Raw genomic sequence first — 16,488 nt, 5'->3', positions numbered from 1 at the left:
ATGTGCCAAATGTTTTTACTCTTTGGGATTCTCTTCTTTATATCCAATCATGTTTCTGACTAATCTAACTAATTGTAAGCTGTTCTACCAGATGTTCCTTTGAGCACTACCTTTTAAATCTCGTGTTGCCCTTGTCCTCTCTTTCATTTCTTTTTTCTTTTTGGAAACTGTTGCATGCACAAGTTTATTTTAATGCTCGGTATGGAAAATTTTTCTTTTACACTTCTGCAGCACTATTTGCCAGGCCAGCTTTTATAAAGTTCCAAAAGGTCACACTACAAGATTTCTGTACTCTTTTAATTTTTCCATGCACTTTGGAGACACCGGTTTACTTTCTCTGTATGGCTTTTACTGTTGGAGATACTTTTTGTACATGACAACAAGAACAACAACAACAGCAGCAGATCCCTGAAGAGCTGTGCTTTAGCACTCCACTGAAGTGTTTTTTTCCCCCCAATCTCTTACTACACTTCTTCATTACTTTGTAAAAAAATGTCCTTATCAGCATAACTACTGCTTTAAACATACATTTCTACTTCTTTCTATTCTTATTAACTTTAATTGTGCCACCAACCTACTTTTCACTTTAAGAAAACAATCAAATTAATATGATTTAAATCTCATACAGTGTGCATAAGTCTTGAGCCACCCCTGATTTCTTTATTTTTTGCTTTCAGGGAGCCACACTCTTGAGTTTTACAAGCTTTCTGAAACATTTTCAAAACTTTTCTTTGGACATTGGCTGCTTTTTCACTCATTTTGAGTTCAGCGACTTCTCCCATTTCCTTAGTTGATTCAACAATCCCAAAGATAAAATAGCATTTTTCTTAATAATACAGCAAGATTACATAGCACCCAAACATACAATTTGATTGACATACTGTAATGTAACATAAATTGAAAAATATAACGCATACATTGTCATAGTGTGTTGAAACTTTGCTTTGGCCATAACAAATATGGATGGAAGAGGCCAAAGTTGTTGGAAAGCTCCATGTTTGCAGAAGGGGTGTGTTGGAGATGAGCATAAGTTGTTTAAATGCAAACTAGGGCTGGAGTTCAATAGCACGTTTTTAAAACGAAAATCTAAAAAAGTTGTGTATCATCAGCTCTGAAGCCACTGGTATCTTTTCTCAGATGCAGGTTTGAATTGCAGCATTCATATAAATTTTAGATAGCTCATCTAAAAGTCTGATATGCAACCATCTTTTGACAAGCGACAAACTTTTCCCAAAGCCAAAATGAGATAAAAACAAAAAAACCAACATTCACTACACATGATACAATATTAAAGCTGCATTTGACACACTTCTAGCCTAAACACTCAAGTCAGGACTGAAATTCAGCCAGACTGTTTCTGCTGTTAAAAAATTAAATGTCTGAGTTCTTTATACTTTAAATGAACTGTGAATCATTCAAAGCAAAGAGGGGAAAAAAAGGTGGAAATGAGCACTATAGCTCTACTGTAAAACTGAATTCAAATTCCCCTTTACCTTTAGCCTGGAAACTTACTAATGCATACATACTGCAGTTTGTTATTAGATTCTAATATGATGTCTGCTGTCGTACAAGGCTGGACTTACAGTGATGGGAATCTGCAGTGAAGGCTTCCTGCCTTTAAAACATCCTGGTATGACTTGGACAAGACTCAGGTGTGTGCTTCACACATCACGAGGCCGTTTTATGATATCATCGTGCTGTGTTGCAGTGTCGGTACGAGACTGTATTTCACAATCCTTTCCCACTGCGGCCTGTCGGACCCTCCTGGCTGACAAATGCCTAGTTATGCATTTAAAAGATTACAAACAAGGGTCACAAAACGAAGCACTGACTGCCACACTATGAAAAGAAAAAAAAAAAAAAAAAAAAAAAAAAAAAGGATATCTGAAACTATCATGCACACTGTGAATTCCCACACTCCACGGGAGATAATTTTGATGCTTTTATTCTGCTCGCTTTTCTCCTCTCGACCATTATTAATCCATTTTAGAGAGAGGACATCATGACAGATGGGATACTTCTTTTGCTCATGTCCTCCCACTCTGATTGCAGCGACCCATCCATACCGCCCAGGGGGCCATATGTGCTATACTCCTCCTTGAAGGAGTGCAGGGAAGGGGCATGGAGACGTGCCAGATCGCAGTAGCCTTGTTTCCAATGCAACACCAAATATGGACGTTGTCTGTAATGAAGTCGATTAACCTCCAGTTTGGGTTCTCTGTGCGTGTGTGTCTTTTGCTTTTTTATAAAGCAGTTTTTACTTGTGCGTTAGGCAGTTCCAGATTAGATTTGTCAAAAGATAAGCCAAAATTGAAGATGGCATTTTTGTAACCTATCCAGATCGCGTATCATTTTAGAGTTCTGCTTTTACTAAAGCGGAGTGTATTGACCTCGTCTGTGACAGGCACCACGGGGAAGCGCTATGAAAGAAAAAAAAACGTCTGTTGGCAAGAATGGAGGGCTACCCTGTCATGTCAGAAAGAGCTTTCATGGACCATTTCCAGCAACATGTGCCATTTCTATTGACCTTAGTAGTCACCCTCACTCGTCAAAGCTACCCCGGGGTGCCGCTATCGAAGGGACAGCTGCCCCGGTTGGCTGTTATCACTAATGTACGATATCTTACTGTGAAGTGGAAATAGTGGAAGAGTTTGAGCATCAGTCCAGCAGGTCCCTGCTCAGCATGCAGCCTTAGTTTCTTCGAACAGGCAAAGAGGATTTGAAGAAAGTAAGGAGAGATGTCAAAGCACTGACTTTAAGTCACCTAAGTACAAACTGCACCTCTGTCCGCTTGCTTTGACAAATCGGGTTGAAATATACATCCTACTGAAATTCTGCAGTCGGTACCGAAACCAACTGTGGCCTCTTCAATCTCAACTCAGCACATGAAATAAATAAATAAAAAAGATTGCTTCCAAATACTAAAATTCCCCTTCCAAAAGCAAACTAACATAAATGACCACCAGTGGCTTTTCAGTCTCGCTTCATCAAAAACTGATATGGACTAACCGATCCAGTCAGCTGGGTCCATTGTGTAAGATGCTGTTCCAGTTCCCTCAAATGTAGCATGCACTGCCCGTGACATCTGGAATCCATTCACCTTTCACAATAGATGAATCATACTGTAACAATATCAAAGACAATATGCGTGCCATTATTGTGGCTTGCCGTAATGATTCTGTTTTTCTTAAAAAACGATATAAATGCAATTGCCCGATCAAATAAATTAGAAACTCATAGAGAGACAGTGAGTGAGGAATTTGTGGCTTTTTCCCCCCTTCTTTCCTGGACACAGAAGGTGACAGTTATGTAAATGCAGCGTCCTAATCTGTCAGTAACACTCTGGCAGGATGGATTTTTTGACAGCATGACAGACTTGAGCCTTCTATTTTGGGGAGAGAGATTCAACTGTCAGAAACACTGAACTGTCTTGCAGCTGGAGAAAGATTACGTTTTAGAGCATATTTTTATTTCAGCTTGGAGAGTTTGATAGAAAAGGCTTCTTATTTAGTGGTTTCAGGGTGCAAGAGGTTATTATTCTTATCATTCATTCATCTGTCGATTAATTGCTCACATTTAATCTAAACATGAGCAAGATTTATAGGTAACATCTTAGATCTGCTTTTTCCAGTCAAAAAATCTGTTGGTTTGTGGAAGAGCCAAAAAAATGACAATTTTTGCACAAGAGGGTAGAGTGCAAAGCTGTTCTCTGGGTAATTTTAACTCTAGTTAGCTTTGTTTAAGATCTAGCAACCAGTTGGCAACTCCTTGACAGAAATGAGTTAGTGATTGGTTCTTGGAGTGTGCTGGTTGTCACAAGGTGAAGCTTTCACAGTGAGGGTGCTGCATCAAAGGTCTTCTTGCAATTGCTTTCGTCAGAGCAGATTGGCTCGGTTGCCTACAGTTTGCATGGGAGACACCAACTTGTCAAATACTTGGCAAGTGTTTGCAGACAAGTGGGAGAATGCTTTTCTTTTGCATCACACTTTCACTACCTCTTAATGAGCAGTTGGTGGACACTTGCAAAACTGCCAGTTTCTTGTAACTGCAAAGAATTGTAATAGACTGATACACGCACCACCGGCAACTGACTTCGAAGGAGTATAACAGGAATAAGTACTCAGCTGTCATGCCTTAAACTGTCTGCATCCACAAAAGACTGTAATTAGTAACTATAGGCGAAGATGGAAATGCTAGTGTACCAAAGTAACTGCAAGGACATCTTTACGAGCGGTTTTACCAAGAAACTGCCAGAAGCCACAGCCTCCTGCTTGCCAAATAGTAGAGGAGGACAATTGTTTTTCCCAAGTGACCAGTGGTTGCCAGCCAGATCACTGACTGGTCTTTAGGTTTCCATGAGTAGGACTTTGGCAACCAACTTCACAGGCAGCCAGGAACTACAGGTTATTGGTAGGCTGCTATACAATAATCACACAAGAAAGGCACCCACCCACAAATAAGGTAGAGAGATCCACTTCAGTGACTTGAATAAATAGCGTTCTCATGGCAGCACAGTGGTCCAGTGGTTAGCTTAAAACGGTCCTGGATTTGAATCCACCAACCTTTTTGTATTCTCCTCATGTCTACCTGAGTTATCGCCAGGTACTCTGACTTCCTCCCACAGTCCAAAGACATATCTGTGTCAGACTTGTGATAGACAACATCCTGTCCAGTGTCTCCGATGGAAGTGGAAGATAATAGAAAAACTGGGTTAATGTTTTGACTTTATCTCCTATGATCTGTGAGAAACAAGCATGAAATGGCATTGGTGCATACATATTGGTCTGACACTGGGATGTTTTTATGAGTGCAAAGTAAGTGTTTGTATTTTATTATTTGTTCTGAACATCTTAAATCTTACTCTTCAAAATATCACCCATATTATTAGCTATCAAAGCAGCAAAAGTAATTAAAAGTTAGCATTTTTAATCCACACAAACTAAATTAAAAATAAGCAAACCCTGTCTGGAAACTAAAACCAAACTGAAGTGAAAAGAAAAATTCGAAGAGTAAATGAAACCTGGAATAGCTCTTGTTGCTATGTGATGTAATATCACTGCACTGCAGTAATTTCAGAGCCAGCTTTATCTTTCCTTTTTTTTCTTCAAAAAGCAGAATGACGGGTAATATAAATGACCTCATTTCCAGGTGCACAACCCCCCTGCAAGTTTAACAATTAATGCAATGCTTTTGACAAACTACCCTCTCAATGAACTCCTGGCAGAGGTGGGCTAAAAGGCAAAAAACCCCCAAAAAACCCAAATTGGCCATTCAATACATTGGGAGCACTGTCAGAAGCAACTTACAGAGCCGTAAAAAACCCCAGTTATCACCGATAATTACTGACTTAATATCAGTATGAAAGATTTAGTCTGCTTTGTGTTTCTCATACCCTCTATATGTTGTATACATCCATTGAACCTGGTCTTCACGTGTGCTCTCCCTGGCTAAATGCATCCGACCCAGGGATGGCCCTTATTCTCCCTAACAGATGCAGAGAGCGCAATTACTGCTCACGCAATTACTACTCCTCGCGGTGCACAGCGGGTGTGTTCAGAGTCTAACATGTCTCTCAAAAAAAGAAGGCAAAAAAAAGTGCTGCTGAAATGAAGGGATTCTCTTTGGGGCCATTTTAAGCTGTCAAAATGAAAAATAACGTCCGTGAACTTTGATCCTAGACGAGCCAGCATGGAGATTTTGGTCTATGACTGACAGGTACGTGCTTGTGGATCTATTTTAGAGTCAGTGTAAAACGTAGAGTTTGTTGATGTGTTATTATCCAAGAGCAAACACTAGATTTCTGCAGCAGTTTTTGCTTTAATAAGTATAAATTCTCTTCTCATTGAGCTTTGGAGGGTTCGGGGCTATTTTGGGCCTTTTATGGCTGGGTTCTCAGGTAGAAAATACTCTGAAGGAATGATGGTTTTTTCCCTCATATTATTAATCAAACCAACAATGCATCCAAAGAAGCCAATGGCACAGAATGTACTTTTTTTTTTTTTTTGCCCCTCAACGACACTCCGCTGACCAATTTCCCATCACTTGCTCTGACTCACCCCATTTTGAAGAAGCAGCACACTGACTTTATTACCGCGGCACTGGCAGACAGGGACTCATAAAGCTGACGGGTGTGATAACTCGTCCCCTACCTTGTCATGGCTCGAAGAAGAGGATGGAACAAAGGTGTGATGGAGAAGGGCATGAAGCCATCATCCCGCAGCGTGCTCAATGGGTTTTTCCTGTGACACCCTGTCGCTCCAGATTTAAAGACTGAAGGGAAGGCCCAGACAGTGATGGGTGATGGAGTGCCGCAGATGCAAACAGGGCTGATGTACCTTGGTGTTTACGTCTCAGAAGAGCAGTTTGTTCTCTTGACTGAGGCACTTTTAAGGGCCTGGGGTGAGAAGGGCATTGGTGCTTTCAGACTTTCTTTAAAGCCTTTTCTCCCCTCATTCAGAGATGGATTGTAAAGTGCAGACATTTTAAGATTTCAGGCAAAGCCTATTCATTTTTCATGCAATTAATATTAAATCATGTCCTAAAGGTCATGATTATTTAACGAGGGCACCTATCTTCACCTGCTGAGTTAGATAAACAGAATCTACCCTGCACCTCTTCTCAGGCTGGACCTCAAGTCTCCTCTCGGAGAATCTAAAACCTTAAATACCCTGTCTAAGTTTTGAAAGAGCTGCCTTTGTTCTGCTAATGCAAAGCAGCTTATTTATTCATAAATTCATAAAATTAGTATAAAAAAGTGTGGTATTTCACACTTATGTACACTTTAAAAATGTCAGTATGTTACTAGTATTTCCTTTTAGTGTCACCTTCACTGATGGACTATGACTTTTTTCTTTACAGTCCACAAATCCGGAAATAATGATTATGTAATGAGTGCTTTGATCTAATCAATAAGTTGCCATTACCTTCAACAATGACACACTTTCGCTCTGTTTTTTTATTTTAGTGTTAGTCATACAATCTAGTCAGATTGTGGGGTTACCAGTTCAGTTGGGTAGTCTTTACCTTACAACATTAAAACTGTTTTCAGACCGATCACACCAATGTTAAATTTTAAGGCCAGATTTACTAACAAGTTCTACCAGTGCAAACTGATTTATGTCAACTAATTTCATTTTTAATTTTTTAAAGTACTGTCAGTGTTCACATGAGATAATAATGACAAATTGTGTGTAAGAGGTGACCCTGCTGTTTATTTATGGGAGTCCCTTTCCGAAGTCATTTACGAACATTTGCTAATTGGATTCATATTTAATGGCAAAAAACTGTATACTTTATATTTTTGTGCTTGATATTGAAAAAAAACCTGTCTGTGTTTTAAAAAAAAAAAAACAAAAAAAAAAAAACAAAACTTTGTAAAACTAACCCTTTGGAGTTGTTGTGCCATTTTGCCCTGTTTAGCGAATCTGGCCCAGAGTAACTAAACTGCTTCTAAGAGTTCAAGAAAGCGTAGGCATCAGAAAAAGTGTCGATTAGAAATGCACCGATCGCCAGAATTGGACGACTTCCAGCATCCTTGGTGACTTTGTCTTCATTCATAAGCAAAGTTACCAAGTTCACCAAAGTAAACTGCAGTGGGACCACAGCAGAAACGTTCATACAAAAAACCTAATCTGAAAACCAAAACACCTCCACCCAGCTGAACTTTCTAACGAAAATAAAAAACCGAAAGCCTCAGTATGAGCAAAGGATCAAAGTAGGTATGAGAAACACTATGGAGACGTTAGGATGTATTGTTATCTGGTCAATTTATGAACATACTGGAAAATTATATTAAGTACATATATATTTATACAAAGTATCTTTAAAGTATCTATAAAGTACAAACAATGATGTTAAGTAGCAAAGCACTTTTTTAAAAGTTGTTTAAGTGTGAGCCAAGCGCCAAGAAAATTGCACTCAGTGCATCACTAGTGTTGATCGCTGCATAGAGACCAAATACTCTAACCTCCAGGGCTGGAAGCATAGCCAAAAAACCAAGTTCCTTAAACTAGAGTTGTACTCTAAAAGTGAGTCTGCATTTAGACTGCTATGTTAAAATTCCCACCTTTAGAGCTGAAATAAATATGTCCGACTTGGTATCTCTCAAATAAAACAGTTTTAGTCTTGAAACCCAATATCCTGTTTTATGATCATTTATAGGAGGTACAGTTTTACAATTGATCGCTTTAAATTGTATTAAGGCTATTGCAAAGGCTGCCTGCTAGGTCTCACCTCTGCTAAATCAAGTCACTGAGCTGGACCTGTGAAGTGTTTAATCTCTGTGCTTTCTAGAGTATTTGAATGGAATTATCTGATAAATAAAACAGATGTACTGTATTTATAAGCTACTTAGCACTGATTAGCAAGTATGATTGTAAGATTCTCCCTCACAGTCTATGGCTACGTCTCGCTAACTAAGCCTCCTAGTGATGGCTCATAACTTTGCACGCCGCACTTATCCAAATATATAACTCCCGGCTATAAAACAAACAGAACAGCAACAGTCAAACTGATAAATCAGAGTCCACAACCTATCAGGTAGACATTGCAGGGGCTTGGCCAATACAGATGATTGGGCTTGTGGCCTCGGAGAGAACAGTCATTATTCAAGCAACCACAACAGGTCACTATCCTTGGAAACATAAAATTTAAGTGCAGGAGTGATCAATGACCACAATGTTGTGAATAAAACAAGAACTGCAGAGTTTACAATCCAGCAAACTTAATCTGATAAAAAAATTACAGCGGATATTTGTGAACGTAGCATTTTCCTCTTGACCCTAGAAGCAGAAAGGATCCTGTCACATAAAAGTTCATCCATTCCCCCTTGGCTTTGCAGACTATAGATATCGATCCAGACGAGTAGAATATTCTACCCACATGAATATTAATAAACTTGTGTGATTTTGGTTAAAGCTTTGACTTTCTGGTTACAGAATTCTGAATCGCTGCACAGTTTAAGAGGTCATCGCTGGTGGGTGGCTCTCATCTCCTATTCACAGCTCTGTAAGTTTGCTCGGGGGTATTGTCGACCTCTGCGCTGACACAAACTTATTGCTAGTGTAAATCACGCTCTCGCCACACACACACACAAACACACCACTCCTGCCCTCTCTCCATGAATATTTAAACAAGTGTACATACCACACTGCTATACATTTGTCTGCAATATCATTGCTTGCCTGCAGTTGTATTTGAATTATGCCTTTTTGTCTAAAGACGTGCAACGCTGGACAACTTTTATTTATATTTTCTCTAGGCACATTTTTGCCGCCCGTGTACTGACAATATAGAGCATAACCAAAAGACACACCTGCATGTGCACTTAATGCCATTTTCTCTGTGAGGTTACTGGGGACACAGAAGTGACGGGGTGTATCCACACTAATGCATCTCTGCTCGCAGACAGATGACACACCTCCAGACCTATCTGTTCATTTACCTCCACAATCAAGATTCACGGCTCTATTTTCCGCTGCCCTGTTTGCCAGGGGTGCTCTGTTTTCTTCAATGTTAAATGAATTAAATGGGCAGGCTGCCAAAAGTGCTGCTCATTTCACATACCAGATATAGCAGCATGTCTGGGTCTTGGGTATGTATAGAAAGAAATTCGGAGGGCGCTTTTGCCTGCGGCGGGTTCCAGGTGATGGATTTTGGTCTCACAGCTGCGCACTGTGACCTCTATTTTTAAAGGTCAAGCTGTGGTAATGTCATGATAATAAGAAAAATTATTAATACCAGCTTTAAGTTATAATTACCAAAAGGATTACCTTTAAATGCCAGCACAGATTCCACACTTGAGTGCACAGAAAAAGTTGCTAAAGAATGTCACTGCGATGAGCACAGTTGCTCTCACAAATGAGCTGCACTAAGCCTCGTGTCTGAGAAACAGCGAGCGGCAGACAGCCGAGCCTCTGCTCTGCATGACTGGCTCTGTCAACGGCAGCATACGGAGACCTGGCGCAGGCCAGGTGGCTCTTACATCTGGCCCATTAGCTCTCGACCACTGCAATGACTCTCCACGCCATTGAGGGCCTGTTGAAATAATGTCATCAGGACCTGTAAGTGCTGAAGGCCGCCTTGCCCATTGCCTGCTCAGAATAGCAAGCCATAGGCACACTATGAATCTGTCCTGTCAGCTCTAAGACTGAATCCACTCATGAGAATATGGCAAAACTATTTGAGACATGCACGGCAAAACTTAACTCTGTTTTTTTTTTTTTTACAAGTGCCTTTTAACTGTGTTACCATTTGTGCTAGAGACGAAATTCTAATGGTTTCGAGGAGAAGAGAAGACAAGCTTTAAGGGGATATTCAATGTATCATGGTGGCATAAAGCCTTCACAAGGTACTGCTGTCTGAACACAGATAGAGGTGGGCAGATCGATCCAATTGACAGTACTGATACCGACACTGGTGTTGTAATAGTAGCTCGATAGGATCAACATCTTAGTTATTTCTATCCTCCAAGTTCAGTACGTTGCTCCTGTAAAAGTGTTATTGATCTATGACTGACAGACTGAATATGTACTCTATTCAGTATATATTATAGTTTATATATAGATATTAAAATAAAAATATTAGGAACACTGAATTATTGTTAGTAACATGAAAAAAATATACCAGAAACATGAATGATGAAAAATGCTTTGTGTTGACTGTCAGGTTTATTTAATGACCCAAAGTGCTTTAGAGACAAACACATTAACACATTAACGCTCCAGGTCTCTAAAAAAAAAGAAAAAAAGAAAGAAAATCTGTTTCAAATACAGCATTTTCTGCACTATAATTTTCTCCTTTAATTTTCTCAAAAATCGACAGTGCACCTTATAATCCAGTGCGCCCTATTTATTAATTCTGGTTGTGCTTACTGGCCTCCAACCAATTTTATTTGGTACACGGCGCTCAAAAATCTGTCAAAATGTTTTAGTAAGCTACAAAGCCGGATTGTCGGAGCATTATGGCTACCGTAGTCAGGAGCATTGTGGAGTAATACGTACTGTGCTTCAACATAATATTATGGGTGTGTATAAGGACCCCAAAAATGGCACCTGTTCAGAGACATGCTTACGAAGCGGATTTCAAACTCAAGGCTATCAGTAGAACATGGCAATAGAGCAGCTGCGAGAGAATTCAACATTAGTGAATCAATGGTACGGAAGTGGAGGAAGCAAGAAGATGACCTGCGGAGTTATTGTGAATGAGTTGAATAAAGTTTGACTTATCTGTTTTGTTTGGCTTTATGTGCCTTATAATCCAAAAAATACGGTATATGAAAAGCTGAAACCTGCGTTTTCTTGTGTTAACTAATTATTATTGAAAGTACAAATCAATCACAATAAAATTCAGTGATTTAGTAGTTATTAAAATGTGTTGAGAATTTGCAAACTGACAAAGATTCATCTCATAAATCTCTCCCCTATATAACCTGCCTTATGAGTTATGAGTATCAGCACTGGTTTTCATATCGGTGATGCTGGCTATATTATACGTTTGGTATGGGATCAATGGAAATTTGCAGTATTGCACACCACTACCGCCTACATTTTACCATGTGAACTTCACATTGTGAAAAAGCGGTTAACATCAATGTGACTTTACACTACAGATTTACACTGATCAATGCGCCATTTGTAGCTTGGTCCACAGAACGTGAAATGAATTTGATTGTTTACTTTTATTCAAACAGAAATGACAGTTTCAGCTTCTTGTGTGAGAAGATAAGCAGTTTATGAGAAACAGAACCAAATGTCTTTAAACTGAACCCTGATTTTCTTGGAAAGGTTTTTAGCTTTACAACACATATGAATTAATATAAATAGGTAACCTTTATTTTCTAAATTTCAGCATTAATATAACCTACATCACATCATTCATACACTAGCCCTAAAGCCCTACTCTTGTAATTTAAATCACTAACAACACAACTTTGAAATGCACACTGTTGGTGTCCTCTTGAGACTGCACTGTAAGAAATGTACGTAAAAAATACCCTAAATAACTGTAAAATGGCAACGGTAAATTACCATTAAATCAAAAAGAGTAACTGATTGTAATATCTATATTAAATTTCTGTATATTGACAAACAGTGATTTGCTTTTATTTTTACACTGCTAATATGTTGAAAATATATTAATTTACAGTAATATGGCACATTGTCGTTGAAAACAACAGGAAAAATCTGTAACATTATCTACAATTAATCACTCTAAAATGTACATAATAATTCTGTATGAATGACAATCTTTCCTGCTTTTTTCATTTGAATTTACAATTTACAACTGTATATTAATTACTCAAAACATACCGTTCTGTTAAAGACAATGTTCCTTTTTGATTTATTTAGGGTTATTATTTCATTGCGACCTGCTTCTGCCATCCTGACCATGGTAGAGGAAATTTAAAAAAAATACATGAGTTGGGTCAGTCATATACTCTGAGGACAACATACTCCAGAACACAGTTCTTCATACACATGTTGAACTATGTGGAGCCCAAGAAAATGTTTTTAGGACAAAGTAAGAATAGAACAGATCAGTTTGCATACTATGTACCTCTAAGAGAGACTTTGAAATATTTGTTAGACTCTGATTTGTGGCAGAGATGTGTAACAGGTGAGCAATCGGCTGAGTCTTCATCAGATGTACTGTGACATTCGTGATGGTAAGATATTCAAAAGTAGTACTTTTTTTTTTTTAAATCAAAATCCATTATGTTTCAAACTACTGCTATACCAAGATGCCTTTGAAGTTGTTAATCCTTTAGGTTATGGAAATAAATAGTATTTAACTGTAGTTAAAGGAACCTTGTTTTGCATGCTGGAGATAATTTGGGCTCACATTGCACTGGTGGCCTCTGCTTTAGTCATACACATCATTTCTGTAGATACTGTTTAATGACACAATCTGTTTTTCAGGGTGGTGATCCAAATCAGTGGGGAGCAGAATGCACCATAGAGATGTACAACTCTCCTGTTGAACACCTCAAGACTGAAGGTACACTAGATATAGAGTAAAGTTTGAGTCAGTTTTCAACTGTTTAAAATATTTTCACATCTGTCAGCCAGGTTTGCCATTTTGATTAGGACACAACATTTTTAGGGCATTTTGTCATATGATGTTGTGCTGTTTCTTAAATTTTTTATGAAAAAAAAAAAAAAAAAAAAAGAATGGTTCAACTACTCCATTCTGAATCGGAGCATTAAACAGTTTAGTTACTCTGACTCTGATACCTCTTCAAAGCCGTGTGAGGTCAGTCCTCAAACAAACTCTCAGGACAGTTAATACAAAACTGGAAGTTGGTAAGGCTGTTGCCTCTCATAATTGCCTCTCAAAGAGGGAGCAGATGATTTTTACCCCACTCCAGACTGCAAGTGAATCGCGCATGTGCGAAACCACTGCTGGCATGTGATGCGCAGCAGCAGAAGAAAAGGACCCGTGAGGCTCAATAACAGAGATTTAATCAGAAAAGTACAGAAATTTTGCTCCAAAAAATATTATTTTTTTTCTGTATCGATACCTACTGAATGTTTTCAGTCAGTACTAAAAAGGTATCGTGTTTTGGTACCCAGCCCTACTTGTCTGAACACAGGCTGCACTTGTTGATCCACTGTGATGTATGTGGCTGAAGAAAACAAATTGCTGTTATTTTTAGGTTTTACAGTCCTGATCAAAAGTTTCAGACTATTTGAAAAATGGCAAAAAAAAAACCAAAAATCATATTTTGCATGGTTGGATCTTAACAAGGTTCCAAGTAGAGCTACAAGAGGCGACAAGAAGAAATGGGAGTGAGGCAAAACATTTTTTTGAACATGTAATTTATTAAAAAGAAAGATTAAACTGAAACAGGCTGTTTTACAGCTGATCAAAAGTTTAGGACCACATGCCTTTAAAAGGCCTAATCTGTGCAAAAATGTGGATTCATTGTTATTTTCTGTCAGGTAGTCACACTGTCATGATGTTCTGATGGCAAAAGTAAAAAAAAAAAACATTCCTTTTTGAACGTGGTCGACTTGTTGAACTGCATACGCACGGTCTCTCACAGCGTGCCATCGCTGCGAGACAGTCACAGTCACCGAAATGAAACAAACACACGGAGCCAGAGACAAAAAATACAGGGAGCAAAAGCCCAAAACAACAGCACTGCGGCCCAGCAACAGTCCAAAAGAAAACAGACAAAAAGCCCATGAAAAGGCGCAGAGGCCCAGGTAACAGTCTCGAAAAAGGTTCAGGAGGCCAGCCCGGAGGCTGACGGCACAACAGTCCAAACCCGGGCAGTTCAGGGGGGCGGCCCGGAGGCAGGCGGCCCAAGAGCCAAGAGGACAGTTCAGGGGGCCAGGCAGGCGGGAGGCACCGGCGGCGACTGAGCAGGTCAGGGGGCCGTCCATGATGGCAATGATGTCCAGTCATCGGCCCGGAAAGCGGCCGAACAGGCCGGACAGGACATGCAGGACGAGCAGGACGGACAGGCCGAGCAGGACGTGCAGGCCGAGCAGGACGAGCAGGACCAGACGACATGGGGACCTCAGGCGCAGACGAAGCTAGACGGAGCGAGGCAGGACCAGGCGATGCCGAAGGCCAAGACTCGGAGGCTGGACCAGGCGACGCCGACGCTGAAGGCTCGGAGGCTGGACCAGGCGAAGCTGAAGACTCGGAGGCTGGACCTGACAAGGGCGGCGCTGCACGGGACGGCATGGGAGCCGCAGGTGGTGGCGCTGCAGGCGACGCAGGTCGCTGGACGGGCCCCTCGGAGCCTCCAGCGGAGGCAGGAGGCTGGACGGGCCCCTCGGAGCCTCCAGCGGAGGCAGGAGGCTGGACGGGCCCCTCGGAGCCTCCAGCGGAGGCAGGAGGCTGGACGGGCCCCTCGGAGCCTCCAGCGGAGGCAGGAGGCTGGACGGGCCCCTCGGAGCCTCCAGCGGAGGCAGGAGGCTGGACGGGCCCCTCGGAGCCTCCAGCGGAGGCAGGAGGCTGGACGGGCCCCTCGGAGCCTCCAGCGGGAACAGGCGGCTGGACGGGTCCCTCGGAGCCTCCAGCGGGAACAGGCAGCTGAAGCGGTCCCTTGGACCCTTTAGCCGAGACAGAAAGCTGAACGGGCCACTCAGCTCCTCCAGTGGAGACTGAAGACAGCTGGAGCGGTTCTCCACAACCCCCAGCGGGACCAACAGATGAAGGCCGGATGGGCCCCTCGGACCCTCCAGCCGGACCAGGTTGCAGAACAGATGAAGTGGGTGTGATGTCAGAATGTCCAGAGTCAGAATGCTCAAATGGAGCATGCAATAAACAGTCACCTTCTCCCCCGAGAGGAGTTTGCTCAACAGTCCTGGAGTGGCGGCGGCCTGAACGCCGTTTCCTTCGGGATGAGGAAACAGGAACCGGTGGAGAAAAGGAGACCTCCTCCTCATCCTCCGACCACATAGCCGCCAGGAAAAAGGCAGGCGAACGAGGACCCGGCTGGTGTGGGGAAGGAGAGGAAGTCCGTGGCAGTGTTGAGACAGGTGGAGAGTGTGTGTTGTCCTGGGGCAGCGGTGGGGAAGATGTAGTGAGTGAGAGAGCAAGCTCACCAGCCTTGACTTGCTCTCTCCAAGCAGTAATGGTGCCATCCAACTTAGTGTCCTTAGCAAACCGAGAGAGCTGAGGGTTATGACGAATGATGGCATCTACTGCACTTAGCCCAACTGCCATAGTCCGTAAATCCTGTGACTGGGCAATGCGGTCGAGCAGACTCACCATCCGCATCATCTCGCCGTTGAACTCCGAGGAAAAAGAGTCTGCGGGGTCCATGTTCTGGTTGCGATCTTCTGTTATGTAAAGGCTGCGTGCACGCAGGGGTGGTGACATGAAGGACCCAAAATGCAGACTCACGGAAATCAAAGGTGAACTTAAATACAGCTTTAATGTTAAACTCAAGAAAACAACAAAACTGAGTATCCAAAAATAAACTTACACGAACAGACTGACAGAACACAGAGCTAGATAAACGGTAGATCATGACAATGACAAACTGAAACACAGGGCTTAAATACATAGAGGGAGCAATCAGGGAATGGACAACAGGAGGGAAACACAGCTGGGGCAAATCAGAACTGACAAGGAAGCGTAAATTGAACACACTGAGATAAGACAGAGACCTACAAAGTAAAACAGGAAACACATAACACAGACTGAACAAAAGACACAGACTCACATGCAGACACTGACTGGACACGGGGATATAGCAGACAGGGGAGACAGCAACTAAGGATTACACAGAGACAAACCATAAGACATGACTTTAACGAAAACCCAAAGACTAGAAATTATAAATAATATAATAAACTCAAAAACCCTGGGTCAACGACCCAGGCATCCTAACAAATGTAACTATTGTGCAAAAACCAAAGTTTACTGTGAATTTTACATTTCTCAACAAAGTATACCGTTATGTTTTCTGCATTATCACTATATTTTCCACGGTGAAATTCTGGCACCCACAGCTGCCAGTAATTTACC

At 41.3% G+C, this 16,488-nt stretch overlaps 1 protein-coding gene across 1 annotated transcript; it reads right to left on the bottom strand.

The window, feature by feature from the left end:
- Positions 1-14,038: 14,038 nt before the first annotated feature.
- Positions 14,039-15,780, bottom strand: LOC148096289 (uncharacterized). The gene is made up of 3 exons (XM_087836390.1): positions 15,316-15,780; positions 14,177-15,183; positions 14,039-14,054 (listed from the first exon to the last, which is right to left on the bottom strand). Exons 1-3 carry the CDS (start codon positions 15,778-15,780, stop codon positions 14,039-14,041), a joined length of 1,488 nt encoding a protein of 495 aa, XP_087692516.1.
- Between the last annotated feature and the right edge of the window lie 708 nt (positions 15,781-16,488).

The sequence above is a fragment of the Neolamprologus brichardi genome, chromosome 23, assembly GCF_056152115.1.
Source record: "Neolamprologus brichardi isolate AB-2024 chromosome 23, ASM5615211v1, whole genome shotgun sequence".
Taxonomy (NCBI): domain Eukaryota; kingdom Metazoa; phylum Chordata; class Actinopteri; order Cichliformes; family Cichlidae; genus Neolamprologus; species Neolamprologus brichardi.
Note: the sequence above shows the minus strand (reverse complement) of the source record. Positions and strands in the feature narration are given on the sequence as shown.

Bases quoted from the DNA above. Each gene is read 5' to 3' on its own strand.
- LOC148096289 (XM_087836390.1), bottom strand. From the start codon at position 15,780: ATGGACCCCGCAGACTCTTTTTCCTCGGAGTTCAACGGCGAGATGATG. The intron at 15,184-15,315 runs GTTGAGCAAACT...GGAGGGTCCGAG, and splicing joins GCCGCCGCCACTCCAGGACT to GGGCCCATCCGGCCTTCATC.